This window comes from Sus scrofa, chromosome 18, assembly GCF_054392235.1.
Source record: "Sus scrofa isolate SSC_HxYL_T2T_F1_AM1 chromosome 18, Sscrofa_HxYL_maternal_Yorkshire_Landrace_v2.0, whole genome shotgun sequence".
NCBI lineage: Eukaryota > Metazoa > Chordata > Mammalia > Artiodactyla > Suidae > Sus > Sus scrofa.
The window spans coordinates 18,668,914-18,685,000 of record NC_139400.1 but is presented as its reverse complement, the minus strand read 5'-3'; the positions used below and the strand labels follow the sequence as shown (position 1 = coordinate 18,685,000).

The 16,087-nt window shown below is 50.9% G+C and overlaps 1 protein-coding gene and 1 long non-coding RNA gene across 7 annotated transcripts in view; one reads left to right on the top strand and one right to left on the bottom strand.

Moving 5' to 3' along the window:
- LOC106508202 (uncharacterized) overlaps positions 1 to 8,897 on the bottom strand; it is a 161,816-nt gene extending 152,919 nt beyond the window's left edge. For 2 of the 4 annotated variants that reach the window (XR_014833643.1, XR_014833644.1), the window contains exons 1-2: positions 8,560 to 8,646; positions 5,416 to 5,556 (exon numbers count right to left, since the gene is read on the bottom strand). This is a non-coding gene — a long non-coding RNA (uncharacterized LOC106508202). Of the gene's footprint in view, positions 1 to 5,415; positions 5,557 to 8,559 lie in introns of all 4 variants that reach the window. The other 2 variants (XR_002340217.2, XR_014833642.1) reach the window with 2 other exon arrangements.
- TBXAS1 (thromboxane A synthase 1) overlaps positions 1 to 16,087 on the top strand; it is a 169,393-nt gene that overhangs the window by 152,336 nt on the left and 970 nt on the right. For all 3 annotated transcript variants that reach the window (XM_021078509.2, XM_021078508.2, NM_214046.1), the window contains 3 exon segments: positions 7,819 to 7,910; positions 12,235 to 12,372; positions 14,396 to 14,558. In XM_021078509.2, coding sequence (XP_020934168.1) covers positions 7,819 to 7,910; positions 12,235 to 12,372; positions 14,396 to 14,558 — 393 coding nt within the window.

Sequence of the window (16,087 nt, the reverse complement as noted above, 5' to 3'; positions counted from 1 at the left end):
TCCCACCCCAAGCGCTGCATGCCGGGGGCCAAAACGGGGTCTGGGAGGAGCCCAGACTCTGGATCCCTGGGGACTCCGCATTCAGCTCGGAGACCGGCCGCCAGGGGGCGACAGGCTTTTTCTCCCAGGCTGGTGGAAAAGGGCAAAGCGAGAGCTGCCGTATTTTCTACGTGGGGTTGGGTTTCATCGCATCGTCTCCGTTACCCGGAGAACGCACCCGAGTGGAAACTTGGATTGGCCGTGTCCCCCACCCCCACACTTCTCATGGGCCCTAGAGCCTGGGGGCTGGCACCATCTCACCCACTGTGGACAATGCCAAGTCCACTTATGAACACGCTCTGTCGCTGCTGCTGCCACCTCTTGAGGGAAACACGACTGAGGCCGTCCCACTTCCATTTCCTCTAGGAAAAGAGGAAAACCCTCATTTCTCTATTAAGTCCCTGAAACGCCAGGAAAAAAGTCTTTTTGAAAGCAAGGACATTTTTCTTTTCTTTTTCTCATTTATGTCCCACATCTTATCAGCACATCCCCCGTGTAAGGTCCGTGAGTTGCTGTGAGGGACTCGGGGCGGGGTGCACACGCGCACGCACCACTTTCAAAGAAAATGGTACACGAAACTCCTAATTAATTTATTACTCCAGCAAAGCGAGATTAATAAGAGAGGGCAGTATTTCCTACTTTAAAAGATGTATCAATAGATTTTCCAGAGTGCCCTTAACCATCAAGTTTAGCTACTGCACTTAAATATTGGTTTACGGAGCCTAAACGAAGTGATAGAATGACCAAGAGACCAGGAAATTTAGAAATAAAATGAGCAGCCACAGCCCATTGAAAATCAAATAAAGATGAAAAGGTGTCCCTAAAAATTAAAGAACTCTGGATGAAGAATATAAGCCACAAGGCAAAGAGGCCATTTTTAAAATTTCTATTTTCCCCCAGTATTTAAGTTTTGTGGGGGGTTTTGTGTGGTTTTTTGAGGTTTTTGGGTTTTTTTCTCCTTCTTCACTTTTTTTAGGGCTGCATCTGCAGCATATGGAGGTTCCCAGGCTCGGAGTCAAATTGGAGCTGTAGCTGTCAGCCTATACCACGGCCACAGCAACGCCAGATCCAAGCCACATCTTCGACCTACACCACAGCTCATGGCAACACCGGATCCTTAACGCACTGAGTGAGACCAGGGATCAAACCTGCATCCTCACGGATCCTAGTCGGGTTTGTTACCGCTGAGCCACGATGGGAACACCTTCAGTATTTGAGACTTAATTAATATTTCTCAATACTAAATATTAGTAAATACTAAATATGTATTTTTAACTGCCTAAGAGCACAGTTAGTTGTTTTACAGAATCAGTCTCAGGCGAAGTGAATTTATAGGGTTGGAGAAATGCTTTCCTCCCTCTCCCCTGACGACAGAGGGTCTCCTGAGGAAATGAGCTCCCAGCCTCCAAATCCGTTCAAAGAGAGGTCCTGTCTGCTTGTTCGGTACCTTCCAGAGAGTTTCCCCTCTATCACCTGTCGGCTCTGCCCCCCCGAGGGATGGGTGGAGAAACCTTGGTCCCACCTTACAGACCAGGTGACCCGTGGATGCTGCCTTGGCAACGGGCCCAAGGCCAGGGCTGCTGGGCACCAGATGCAGCACGGAATCCCTGGTGGGACCTGGTGACCACACGGAGGCCTGACCCAGGTCAAGGACAGAGGCTGCTGGGCCTTCCTCACTGGGTGAGACACAGGACAGACTGATTCTAAGAGTCTCCCCAGGTCGAATTCTCAACAGCTTGGCCTTGGCAACAGGTGTCAGGGAGAAGCCTGGGGATCCATTTTCACCATTGCCTTTTGGAAGCCCAGCCTGAAGGGCTTCCTGGCTTGACATAGTCTGCTCAGAGTCCCTGGGTGCCCAGCCCCGGAAGCCAAGCAGACTCTCCTCCACCCTTATCAGCGCAGACAGGGCCTGAGAGCTCAGCCCCGGGTCCCAGCCTCCCGCCTGTAAGGATGCTGCTTCTGTTTAAACACTTGGGGTGGGGGCACCAGCCTTTGCTTCCAAGGCAATGCCCTTTCTTGACGAAGCCTCCCTAGCTTTCCCTTTTTCACTTCAATTCTACCCCTTCAACATTTGGGGGGTTAGTTGTTTGTAGAAGGCAAAGAAAAATATGGAGCCCCCACACAGCGCAACCACATTTTCCATTTCAGTTCTTGGCGGCACCTCTCTCTCTCTCACACACACACACACACACACACACACACACACACACACACACACCCCTCGGTTGGCTCCCTCCTGCCCTGGCCCAGGGCACCAGCGCCCCATCCTCTGAGATGCCCCCAGAACAGGGCCTCAGCCGGCCTGGCGCCACCACTTTGCATTCGGCAACACATTTCAGGAGTTCCCTTTGTGGCTCAGCAGGTTACAAACCTGACTAGTATCCGCAAGGATGCAGGTTTGACCCCTGGCCTCCCTCAGTGGATTAAAGACCTGGCATTGCTGTGAGCTGTGGTGTAGGTCGCAGGTGCAGCTCGCCTCTGGCATGGCTGTGGCTGTGGCTGTGGTGTAGGCTGGCAGCTATAGCTCTGATTCCACCTCTAGCCTGGGAATTTCCACATGCCGCGGGGGCGGCCCTAAAAAAAAAAAAGAAGGCATCTCAGAGTCTTTCCACAGGCTGTTCCACAGACTATTGTTATTTACATTTCTATTTGAAGGAAAACTTCAACCAATACAAGTTGGAAAAACAGCTGCGTGAACCCCTGTGTACCCATCATGCAGCTTCGACAAGTGTCAGTTTACGGCCACCCTGGCTTCCCTATCTGCTGCCAATTAAAAAAAAAAAAAAAATCCCAGCTAGCATACCATACCATCTGTAAACATTTCAACATACACCTCTAAAAAGAAAAGGACTCTTGGAGTTCCTGTCGTGGCTCAGTGGTTAACGAATCCAACTAGCAACCATGAGGTTGCAGGTTTGATCCCTGGCCTCGCTCAGTGGGTTAAGGATCTGGTGTTGCCGTGAGCTGTGGTGTAGGTTGCAAACGCAGCTCGGATCTGGCGTGGCTGTGGCTGTGGTGTAGGCCAGCGGCTACAGCTCCGATGAGACCCCTAGCCTGGGAACCTCCATATGCTGCGGGTGCGGCCTTAGAAAGACAAAAAAAAGAGAAGGACTCTTTCCCAAACCCCAACCACCACACCATCATCACACTAAAAACCAAATAAACCATCATTTCTTAAGTGCATCAAATATCCACTTAGGGTCCGGGGGCGTGTGGTTGAGTCACACTTTGGTTTTTAGATTGGTTTGTTTGAACCAGCACCCAAACAAGCCCACCCACTTTTCACGGGCCTTTCTCACTCATCATAAATCTCTCCGTTTAGACGTCGCTTCCTCCTGGCAGCTCCCCCACCCTAAATGCCGGACGTGTTCCCCGTCTGTTCTGCTACAGCACCCAGACTCCCCACCCTCTGACCTGCATCCCTGCTTGGCACCCTGAGACGGCTGTAAACGACCAAAAACACACCTGACGCCCAGCACTGTGCCGGGTCAACAGGAGGCACCAACCCTGTGCTGAATGAACAAGTAACAAAAGAGTTTCCGAACAAGACCGTTTCTCCTGCACCGCGCCCCCCCCCCAAGCCCACTCTAACACGCCCGGCGTTCAGCACAATGACTTGCTCAGAGTCTGTTTCCTGACGGAGCAGAAACTTATGCATTTTGAGGCCCCTGTGCCTAGCGCAGCATCTGACACCACTGGGTGTTCAGCGAAGGGTTGGTTTTCTTTTTTTTTTTTTTTTTTTTTTTTTTGTCTTTTCTGGGGCCAAACCCACGGCATACGGAGCTTGCCAGCCTAGGGGTCTAATCGGAGCTGTAGCCACGGGCCTACACCACAGCCAGAGCAATGCAGGATCCAAGCCCCATCTGTGATCTACATCACAGCTCACAGCAATGCCGGATCCTTAACCCACTGAGCAAGGGCAGGGATCGAACCCGCAACCTCATGGTTCCTAGTCAGATTCGTTAACCACTGAGCCACGAGGGGAATTCCGAGGGTTGGTTTTCTAGTCCGAGTTCTTTTTTTGGGTTCACAGCCTCTCTGGGTCTCACTTTCCTGTCTCTATGATGAAGAATCTGGATTCATGATTTCCAGGGTCCCTTGGGGCTCAGTTGGGGATTCTGCATAAGGGCCCGGCTTTGCGGAGAGTCAGCATTTGCCATACGCTTGCTGCCCTCTGCTGGCAGGACCGGCTCAGGACGCCTCCGTCCCCAATTTTCCTGAAATAATTGCAGGCCAGGAAAACAAGTCCAGAGGGAGGCTGGGCTGGTGTGCAGGTGGGTGGGAACTTGAATTGCCTTGCCTCACCTGAGTTTGGTTAAAACATGGAGGCCTGAGGCTTCCCCACCCCATCCGTGCACACCTCCCAGAGAGGGTCCCTGGGGCAGGTCGCAGACAAAGACTCACACAGTGAGCTCACCCTCCTGGCTGCACTTTAGAACTAAGGGAGGCCGGGGGTGGCTTCAAAAGTACTAATGCCCAGGAGTTCCCGTTGTGGCACAGTGGAAATCCAACTAGGAACCATGAGGTTGTGGGTTCGATGCCCGGCCCCACTCAGTGTTAAGGATCCAGCATTGCCGTGCTGTGGTGTCGGCCAGCAGCTGTGGCTCCAATTCGACCCCTAGCCTGGGAACCTCCATATGCTACAGGTGCGGCCCTAAAAAGAAAAAAAAAAAAAAAAGAAAACTAGTGCCCAGGCCCCCCCTCGGGCCAACAATCAAATCCCTGGGGAGGGGGGAGGCAAGGCCCAGCATCACTGTATATTAAAAGCCCCTTGGCCCCTTCTAATGTCAACCACATCGAGAACTGCTGGACCAACAAGCAGATGTCAACACACACATCTTGAGCTCAAAGCTTAAAAGCAGTGCAGAGCTCATCTGGGGGAAAGAATAAACCAGGACCTGACTTGATAATACAAACGTCGCTTGGCCTGTCTGCAAAAGTTCTCTTTCAAATACCGACAGCTCCCCAGCCAATTTTGTGCAAGGAACCAAATACCATTTACTCGTCAAGGATGCTACTCCCTGATCTGGTCTCCTTTCCTGCTTGAGATATAGTTCTATATTCTGGTGTATGGTGCCACTATTTTGTTGCATTTTTAAGAATATTTCTGCATTTAAGACTCCTTTGGTTGCAGGTAACAGAATTCAGCTGTCACTAACTTAGGCCAAAAATGAGAAGCCGTTGGAAAGGTTCTGAGATGCCACCCACAGGGCTACTTGCCAGGAACAGATGGCAGACAGGACACCAGGAAATGGGCTCTGTCCTTTGCTTCTGCCTCTGTGCACATCTAACTCATTGCTTCCTTCTCCCGGCAAGCGTGTTCTCTGCTCAGTGAGCCACAAGGCACGACGTGGTGATCAACAGATCATGACTCACCTGTGTCCAGCTTCCACCTGCTGGAGAAAAACCCCTTTTTCCTCTGCCTCGGATCCAAATTTCCAGTCTGTTGCCCTTGTACCGGAGGCCCGCTCTCGGGCCAATCAACCATGGCCTGCAGGCCTAAGTAATTTGTTGGACCTGATGCAAAACGAAAAATGCAGGGAAAGTACCATTAATGGTCCTCTTCCATCTCTCAAACCATCATGGTGTTTTTTAATTTTCTAATATCAGTCCCAGTAATCTCTACATTTTAAATGATGAGCAAGAATTTTACCTCTCATCTCTAGCTCATGCAATGCCAGTTTTCCATGTTAATATCAGAGCCTTTAACTCCCATGCAGAATGACTGAAATTATATAAGTTGTCATTGGGACTCGGCCAAAAAAGATGAACACAAACCAAACTATTGAGTGAAAAATATTGATGAGATGCTAGGAGTGAAGGTGTGGAGAAGCACAACTCCAGTACCCTGTGTTAGGGATCCCAACATCCCCTGCATTTCTTCCCCCCGGAAATGCTGTCACTCTCCAGCCTTCCCCCCATGGCCTGAAGCCTGTGGGTGGGATGAGTTAGTGGCAGGGGTGGGGGGATGCTTTTTTTTTTTTTTTTTTTGGTCTTTTTAGGGCCACACCCTCAGCATATGGAGGTTCCCCCCAGGCTAGGGGTCGAATCAGAGCTGCAGCCGGTGGCCTATACCACAGCCACAGCAACACCAGATCCAAGCCCCACCTGCAACCTACACCACAGCTCACGGCAATGCTGGATCCCTAACCTACTGAGCGAGGCCAGGGATCAAACCCACATCCTCATGGATATTAGTTGGGTTCGTTCACCACTGAGCCACAAAGGGAACTCCCCCAGCTTTTTCTAATTGGATGAGTGAAAACGGAATCTCGTGGTTTTTCATTTGTATTCCTCACCCTGGCAACTTGTATTTGTTTTCTGTCTTTTGCTTCTTCATATCCTTTGACCACTTTTCTGGTGAGTTACCTTTCTTACCGATTTATCATAGCTCTCTGGTTTTTTGTTGTTGTTACCATTGATCCTTTCTAGATGTGGCAATTGTCCTCATTTATTTTGCTATTTCACTCTTTGTCTTATATATGATGTGCTGATCACAACCCTGTGAAAACCTCTCTGAGCCTCAGGTTTCCTCACCTAAGAGATGGGAAAGTAGCTGTTCCATTGGGTTTTCTGGAGGATTAAAAAAAGTATCGACGAAAATAATCAATAATAAGAACAGAAGAGAGTTTTGTGTGAGCCAAACTGAGGACTTGCCTGGAAGCCTGCTTCCCAGATTACTCTGAGAAAACAGTTCTGGAGAAGCAGGGTTTTCAGCACAGCACAGTTTTCTACGTTGTCAGATCAAAGAACATTAAACAAGTCAAGGTTACATTTCTTCAAGGTTTCCAAAAAAAAGAGAACAGACCAGCGCGTACACAAGTCAGCATGGCCTTGGCGCCTGGGAAGGGAGTCTTGGCATCAGAGGAGGACCAGCACTGGCGTCCCAGGCATTTAGTCTTTATTTTTAACGTGGACATTCTTTCCTTCTGGTCAATGTGCCCTTTTGTTTAACAATTAAAGCAGATGTACGGTGTATTTGGACAGGCCATAAATAGGCTCTTTTAGGTAGCCTAAAGCTCAACTGAACTCACGTATGAGCCAGGATGACTTCTCTATATAGCTCAATGTATAAATGCCTTTTTTTTTTTTTCTGGAGTTCCCATGGTGGTGGAGTGGAAACGAATCCAACTAGGCACCAAGCTTAGTGGGTGAAGGAGCCTTCATTGCTGTGGCTGTGGTACAGGCTGGCAGCTGTAGCTCCAACTGAACCCCTAGCCTGGGAACCTCCATATGCCACAGGTATGGCCCTAAAAAAAAAAAAAAAACTTTTTTTTTTTGGTTTTTTTTTTTTTTGGTCACACCCACAGCATATGAAAATTCCCGGGCCAGGGATTGAATCTGAGCTGCAGCCGAGACCTGAGCTGCTGCAGAGACAAACTGGATCCTTAACCCTCAATATCACAGCCAGAACCCTGTAAACACGACTTTTATCCTAAGGGAGTATGTACAACATGCAGCTACCACATCGTCAGCCCTCAAAAAACACTAGCAGTGCCGCTGCCACCACTGCTTTATCACAAACTCCTCTGACACCCAGAGACCCCGGAGTCCCGGGCCTGGCCTGCTCTTCAGTAACACACACCACCAGGAAACAAGCCCAGCAGAAGGTGGGAGTGCCGATCTAATGCGATTCGGGTCGTATGGCTTTTCGTCGGTGGGGTTTCCATTGACGTGTTTGTGAGCGTTGGAGGCGGACGCTCAAGGGAGTGGGAAAGACGGACGCCATGTGACTCAGTCTAACTCAACCTCCACCCTCTGTCGCCACGCCTCCATCAGCCGAGCCCTGAGCATTGCAGCCTCCAACAAGGCCTGCCCTACCTGGACATGGTGCTCTCGGAGACCCTGAGGATGTACCCACCCGCTTTCAGGTAAGCCTGCATCCCTGACCCCCGCCCAGACTCCAGCGCCCCTGGAGCATCACTGTTCAGGGTCCCCGTTAGTCCTCACGCTGTCACCACCTGTGCTGTGAAGAATGCTGGACTCAAGTTCCTGGGGGCAAGGTCCGAGGCTTGGGTTTTATTTTTTTCCCCCTGGGGCACTGGACACCACAGGGATACATATCCCGCCCATATTCCCGTACATTCACCCTGCTTTAAAAACTGTCACTGGCCTCTCTTACATGACTTTCTCCCCAACCCAAGCCAATTTCTTTGGCCTCCTCGTCTTCAGCAGCTTAGGCTTGTCCCTCTGCCTGTTCATTCGTTCATTCACCAACTCATTATCCAGCACCGACTCTGTGCCACACACTGGGAAGTCAGCCCCAACAGATAAAAGCCCTGCCCTCGGAGCTGACATTCCGGGGGGACTACCCCAGGCCTGGGGGCACCCTCTCCCTCTCCAGTGGTCCATACCCATCCTGTCGGCAGAGCTCCAACCCAAGACTCACCACTCCAGGAGGTCTGACTCTCCCTGCCTCACCTCCCCGCCTTTGCACGCTAACTAGACTTCATAGTTTATGTTGGGGCAATTTTCAACGGTTCTGCGACATTTCACCAATGGGCATCCAGTCACACCCACCTGTAGGTGCCTCGAGAGCAGGAATCGGATCTTCTGTTTTCAAATTCCCGCTCAACGAGGAGTTACGGAACCGGACACGTTCTCCCCACGCACAGGAAGCCAAGCGATGCTGAGATGCTCAAGTTTGCAGCAGAGAAAAAATATATTCCCCGAGCAGCCCAACGAGGAAATAGAACAAATCTCCAACCGGCCTCCCCCACGGCAAGGGGCTTGGAGCATGTGTGGGATAAAGCTGGGGCGTGGGGAGCGTGGGGCAAGGTAATAATTGGAGAAAAGGAAAAGGTGAGGCAACGGCACTTCTGCGCAGGCGCAACTAAGCTGCAGGCGGTTCCCAGGGTGGAGTTCTGAGCCCTCCGACGTCGTTTACCGAGCAGACACTGCGCATGCCCGGTTGGAGGGTCCGTGGGCTTAATCAGTCTTAACGAGCTCATGATCCAACTGGACCCAGCTGACAACAAATTCCTAAAAAACAACTTGTTTAGAGGACGCTTAGAGGACGTACAGGGTTTTCGTAGAAACAAAGAGAGCAGGACGGGGAAGGCAGGTTTAATGGATCTAACTGATGCCTGGGTTTCAGAGGCATCCCGTGGAGCTCAGGATCTTACGGTGGGTTCTCAGGCTCTTAGACACTTACATATTGCCAGATTTCTAGAAACAGAAGCAACACAAAGCATTAAACTGTGTATCATAAATTCCACTCTGCATCTCTATAGATTACTGTACCACATAAACCACATGGAGAAGGAAGTTCCCAGGCGAGGGGTCAAATCAGAGCTGCAGCTGCCGGTCTACAGCGCAGCCACAGCAGTGCCAGATCCAAGCTGCATCTGCGACCTACACCACAGCTCAAGGCAATGCCAGCTCCTTAACCCACTGAGTGAGGCCAGGGATGGAACCCACATCCTCATGGGTCCTCGTCGGGTTTATTACCACTGAGCCACGATGGGAACTCCAAGCTTTGGCCTTTTTCAAAAGAGAAAATATGGGTGATTTGAAGTGATCGCCAAATTATATTCCAAACCAAAAATATCCCAGAGCGTGTGATTGTAGATATTGTCCCAAATGTTCCGACCCAGAGCCAAGAAAGAGGATTTCCAGAGATGTGGGTCAAATCTGTCACCCTGGAGCACCCACGGCTCCAGTGACCTGGTCTGGGAGCAGAGTTACCCCAGGGCTCAGCTCGCTGCTCTCCTGACGGCGGCGTTATGTCCTCTTCCCACGGTTTCCCCGACTTCCTCAGGCGCCTCAGAGCGGACTCATCCAGTCCCTGCTTTTTAACCATTGGTGCAAACTTCCCTCCAAGGGAACCGAGGGCAGCTGCCGTACATGTGAAGCTCAAAATAAGACATTCAGCCGTAAAACCGACCAAAGGCTGTCTAAAGGGAAGACGCCTTTATGGGAGCCCAGAGACGGCAATAACTGGGATGGGCCTGGGTGGCTGAGGCTCCTGGCAGAGGCGAACCGGCCGGGGTGAACACGCGTGTGCTCTAGTGAGAGGAAAGGGTACAAACTGGTCAGAGACACATCATTTCCTGGATCTCAACTCAGTCAAGAATCCAGCAGCTGAGGTCTTGCATAGACGGCGTGCTGAGTGACAAAGGAAACAGTCTCTTCGAAATTCTGCAGCCACCTCTCCCCCTGACGTTTTATCAACAGTGAAGCGTCGATGGAAGTCAGTGAAGTCTAGCACTCTCTCTAGAGAGCACGAGTGTTCACCTCCATCTTCCAGGGAGGGTTGGGAGAATCAGTGGAACCGTGGATGTGGAAACGGTCCCCTGCAGGCAGCCGGCCAGCCAAGGTATGAAGGAAGCAGCGAGGAAGGAAGGCAGGAAGCAAGCTCCGCGCTCCTGGTCGAACACCTGCTCCGAGGTTGGGCAAGCCGTGCTCTCCCCGCCTCACCTTCTTCCACATCTACTTCATTGTTTTTGTATTTTTTTTAATGATTTTTATTTTTTCCATCATAGCTGGTGTACAGTGTTCTGTCGATTTTCTACTGTACAGCAAAGTGACCCGTACATATATACACTCTTTCTCATATTATCATGCTCCATCGTAAGTGACTAGATATAGTTCCCAGTGCGATACAGCAAGATCTCATTGCTTATCCATTCCAAAGGCAATAGTTTGCATCTGTGAACCCCAGACTCCCAGTCTACCCTCCCCCCTCCCCCACCCCCCTTGGCAACCAAAAGTCTGTTCTCCAAGTCCATGGAATGTTTTGTTTGTGCCATCTATTAGATTCCAGACATAAGTAATGTTACATGGTATTTGTCTTTCTCCTTCTGACTTACTTCACTCAGTATGAGAGTCTCTAGTTGCATCCATGTTGCTCCACTGGTTTTTTAATCACACCACTCGGCTTACTTCTGTTTTCCAACAACAGAAGAGAGGGGGCAGGTCATCATGATTCTCATGTGGGTAAGAGGCCAGTTGGCTTTGGCCTGGGCACAGGATTTGGGGGTTGAAGGGAGGGAGAGAGAGAATTTTATTTATTTTATGGTACTTTATTCATCTCAGAAATGTGTGTTGGCTTTTCCCAAACACTGACACACTTGACTGATACTCTTATCCATAAAAATCTTTGACATGGCCTTTGTGGAAACCAACAGTTCCTGTTGAAGGGTTATTAATGTCCATCCAGGAATCTATGCAGAATAATTCAGCAGAGTTTTCTGGCCTTGTACACAGCCTAGTCTAGCCAGACAGGAGGCCCAACCATGTACAGAAGGAAAGGCCCTGTTTTCTGGCTGTTAGGAGGTCCTGCATCCAGGTCCAAGCTATTTCGGGGAAAGATGAAGAAAGAGGTCAGGATACAGCCTTGTTTGATCCCTCAGAGCTGAGGTTGCACACCTCAGAGTATCCCCACCTGCTCTGATTTGAGCAAGGATGTTTTGTGACCAGCTCCAGGCACATAATAATTGCACTAGTAGCTTAGGATCTGAATAAGGATCCCACAGCCCTGGCCTTTCATGTTCCTGGTACATTAAAGGCTCATAACATGCTGCTCGGGTTACTCTTAATTTCTTCTATACACAGGAACAGGGTATAACAATAATTAGTGTAATAACTTTATCTCCTCTGAGATATTTAGGGAAGCCCAGTCCTGCAACCTTAAGTAAAAACCAGCATCGATTATTTTTAATTTTTCAAAAAATTATTTATATTACCAAAGTAATATGCTTATACTTAAAAAAAAAAAAAAAAAAAAAAAAAACTGGAGGCCCCATTGTGGCTCAGCGATGGTAACCAACTCAATAGTATCCATGAGGACTCAGGTTCGATTCCTGGCCCTGCTCAGTGGGTTAAGGATCCTGCGTTGCTGCAGCTGTGGTGTAGACTGGCAGCTGCAGCTCTGATTCAACTCCTAGTCTGGGAACCTCCACATGCTGTGGGTGTGGCCCGAAAAAGACAAAAAAGAGGAAATAAGCACCCACTCCAAGCAGAAGATGGGCTCTTCAGGCCTCACGTGTGGCCAAAGGAAGGGACGGCTGAGGCAGCACAGGGTTAACGATGGGGTGGGATTGGTCATCATCCCGCCACCCTGGAAAGAGGGCTGGGCCTCCTGTCCCGCAGCCGCATCCCACACTGCAGGCCTCTGCCGCAGCACAGCTGCCCTTGAGCTCCCCCTCGCATCTCTGCTCTGCCTCAAGGCCAGCGTGACCCATGTCTCCGCAGGTTCACACGGGAGGCGGCACGGGACTGTGAGGTGCTGGGGCAGCGCATCCCCGCGGGCACAGTGCTGGAGGTGGCCGTGGGCGCCCTGCACCATGACCCCAAGCACTGGCCACACCCCGAGACCTTCGACCCTGAGAGGTGAGTACCACGCCTTCAAAGGGGCCCAGAAGTAAGTGAGCGTAGGCAGACTGGAGGCGACGGCCAGGAGAGACAGATTTACTACGATTGTCCCCAAGCAGTCAAAAGCCACGGTCATCAGAGAGTGGTTTCCAAGCATAATTTCTGAAGGAAGTGATTGGGCCTTTATTTTAAGAGCCCAAAATGTACTCCAGAGTTGTAGCATTTCCGCAGCACCGCATGCAGGGAACAAGGCAACGTCAGACGGGCGTCCACTATCTGTTCAAGCCAAGAAACAGGACACTTCTCAGGAACACACTGAGAAGCAGCGGAACATCACTCCCTTTTAGAAAATGAATGTCTGCTCTCAAACAAGAGCATTAACTAGGAGTTCCTATTGTGGCTCAAGGAAACGTGTGAGCTGTGGTATAGATCAAAGATGTGGCTCGGATCTGGTGTTGCTGTGGCTCTGGTGTAGGCTGGCGGCTACAGCTCTGATTCAGCCACTAGTCTGGGAACCTCCACATGCCACCAGTGAGGCCATAAAAAGACAAAAAAAAAAAAAAAAAAAAAAAAAGATTATCGACTAAGTCTCTCCAGGATTTCACGAGATCCGGCTACATTTACACAGTAGACCTGGATCCCCACTCCTACTCCCTGCATGGATTTGATTCCATTGTCTAAGCTGCATTTCTAGACTCCCAATTTAAAAACTCCAAGCAAGCATCTCCACCCCTCCTCAGAGTTAACAGATACCCCTCGCTGGTGTGATTTGGCAAGTGGGGGTCTGGCCAGCCTGCAGCTGTGTTTCCACCATTAGTGGCTCCAATGTCCTATTAATGCAGCCCCAACTCTACAATCTGGTCACTGGGGAACATGGGCAGTGGGGCCGAAATAAATAACATTCTACTGCACAGCAGTTCCTGGAATTACGGTAAATATCAAATGACGTAACAGCAGCTGCAGAGCTTACAGCATCACCTATGAAAACTAAAAGTGCATTAATATGATGTTGAAAAGGGTAGGCCAAGGGCTTCTTGTGCCCACAATGCCCAGAGGTGGTACAAGTGAGCTGGCTATTACAAAGTTGTGGTTGTCACCTAGCGTTACCATCAGAGGATACACGTGGCAAATGCTGTCATTTGGCAGTAGATACGGCAATTCATTCTGAAGAAGGACTTCCAGGGGGTCAAATACTGCCAATCCCCACCCCCGCAAAGTGGGTCAAGTTTCACTGCTTGAACCAGAAAGGCAACTGCGGGCTGGTAGACAGCAGCCGGCATCAAGAGACAAACTGGCAGGACGTGGCCTCCAGAGGGGGCTGGCACCTTGGACCCTGCTTAGGAAGCAGGCAATGGGTGGTGCACCCTCTAGCCACTGGGGAAGCTGGACTCATAGGTGAAATGAGGGCTGTGTGGTTTCTTTTCTTTTCTTTTTTCTTTTTATGGCCGCACCTCCAGCATATGGAAGTTCCCAGGCTCATGGTCGAATTGGAGCTGCAGCTGCCGGCCTACATCACAGCCACAGCAATACCAGATCCGAGCTGCATCTTCGATCTATACTGCAACTTGCAGCAATACCAGATGCTTAACCCACTAAGTGAGGCCAGGGATTGAACCCGTGTCCTTATGGACACTATGTCAGGTCCTTAACCTGCTGAGCCACAAAAGAAACTCTGGGCTGTGGCTCGAGACTTTCATCCTGGAGCCTAGTGGGCCTGTAGGCTCATTAACAACACAGTAAATTCAGAAGAGGCAGAGAGAGCAATGTTGACATTTGAGACAATTATTTTAATTTGTTAGTGCCTCTAGGGCTTTGCAGGACAGGAGAAGAGACAGACTGAAGCCCTGGATTAGAGGCCACCAGCTCCAGAGCCTTAGGGACTGACCTGGTCAGTCCAGGAGAAAACAGGATCCTGTAGACTGCGCTAGGATTTGATACAAGTGTGGCCTGAGATAGTAACGTCCCTCGGTCAGAGCCAGTGGCTGAAACCTCTGCAAGGGAGATGGGGTCCCGGGCCAACCCTGACTGTGCTGCCCCACAGGTTCACGGCTGAGGCCCAGCGGCTCCAGCAGCCCTTCACGTACCTGCCGTTTGGGGCGGGCCCCCGGAGCTGTCTCGGGGTGCAGCTGGGGCTCCTGGAGATCAAGCTGACACTGCTCCACATTCTGCGCAAGTTCCGCTTTGAAGCCTGTCCTGAGACTCAGGTGAGCCCACTGTCCCCAGCACGTGGCATGCCCCCCACCCCACTCCCTGATGCCTGGGTGGCTTCCCGGCTCTGTGTGAGCTGGGGCAAGTTCCTTAACCTCTGTGGGTCTCAGCTTCTTGATCTGTAAAAGGAGGATGATAAAAATAACACCTCGTCCCTCTTCTTGTCACGTAAAGATGAAACAAGTCAACACAAGTGCTCAGAGAAGTGCCTGGCACATAACTCCCATCTGGGGGTATCTATTATTATTACTGTTCTCTGTACAGCAAGGCTGGGCCACACCATGCTGCAGCTCTTCCCTCCTCGGCAAAGGAAACCAGTAATCCCACAGAATAAATTACATTCTTCCCATTCTTCAGATGAGCAGCTAAAGTAAAGCTCAGAGAGGTTGAGCAACTTGCCTGGAGTCACACAACCGGACTGTAGACTCCTTGAGGGCAGGGACCAAAAGACTTCCTATTCATGGTTGGAGCCTCCGTACCCAGTGTCATGCCAGGCCTGTGGCAGGTGATCACTCAGTCATTCAACAAACACTGAGGAACAAATGAATGAACAACTGGAGAGGGAAGAAACTGAGGTTCAAATCGGGTCTTGGTCACTCTCAAGCCCTCCCTCTTTCCTCTGCCTTTAGCAGCCTCTCTGTACCCTACTAGCTGCTCCCACACAAACTCAATGTTGCTGTCTTCCACGCTGTGGCTGCAGGCCTGGACAGGAGGGCATAAGGGGACAGATAATAAGGACATGGTGACAAATGGGGACAATTTCTTGATTCAGAGAGGGGCACTGTCTCTGACCAACAGGGAGACTGAGGCAGGCTGCTGGCTGGGAAGGACTAGTGAGTTGGGTTGGGGGTACAAAAGACTGAGGCACCGGATGTGACTGCGTCCGTAAAGGCTGGAGAGATGGCGAGCACAGAGCCAAACCGAGACCAAGGAGCAGAGACGGGCGGGCCCCCGCCAGCCGTAGGTATCCCGTGTGTGCAGCACTCTCCCTGGGGGGTTGTCTCTTCACGCTTGGTCTCGACATACATACAGCACAGCAACCAGACCAGCGTCCCCGAAAAAGCAGCAGCCTGGCACTCCCCAGATCAAGGACCAGCCACGAGTCCCCAGCCTGCTGGGCCCAGAGCTCACTTGGCTTTCCCATCTCAGCTCCCACCCGACAGAGCTTCCGCAGGCGCCTGCCTGCCTGCCTGCCCAGGCCGCTGCCCTTCTGGAATGCTGCCCCACCCCCCAGCCCCAGGCTTCTCTCGCCCTCCAGTCCCTCAGGGTTCCTCAAATCCAGAAGTAGCTCCTGAGAAGTCCTGCTCAAGGAGCATCGCCCATTCCCAGCTACGCCCCCGCACCAGTTCCTCCAGGAAGCCCTCCCTGACTTGGCCAGCCACAAGACCTCTACTTGTTTTGAAATCCAGTGGTGTTTCAAGTGTGTCTACACCTGCAGGCCTGATACCGTAGCCACTAGCCACGCATGGCCACTTCGACATTAATGAAAAAAATTCAGCCTCTCGTTGGCACTAACCTCACTTCA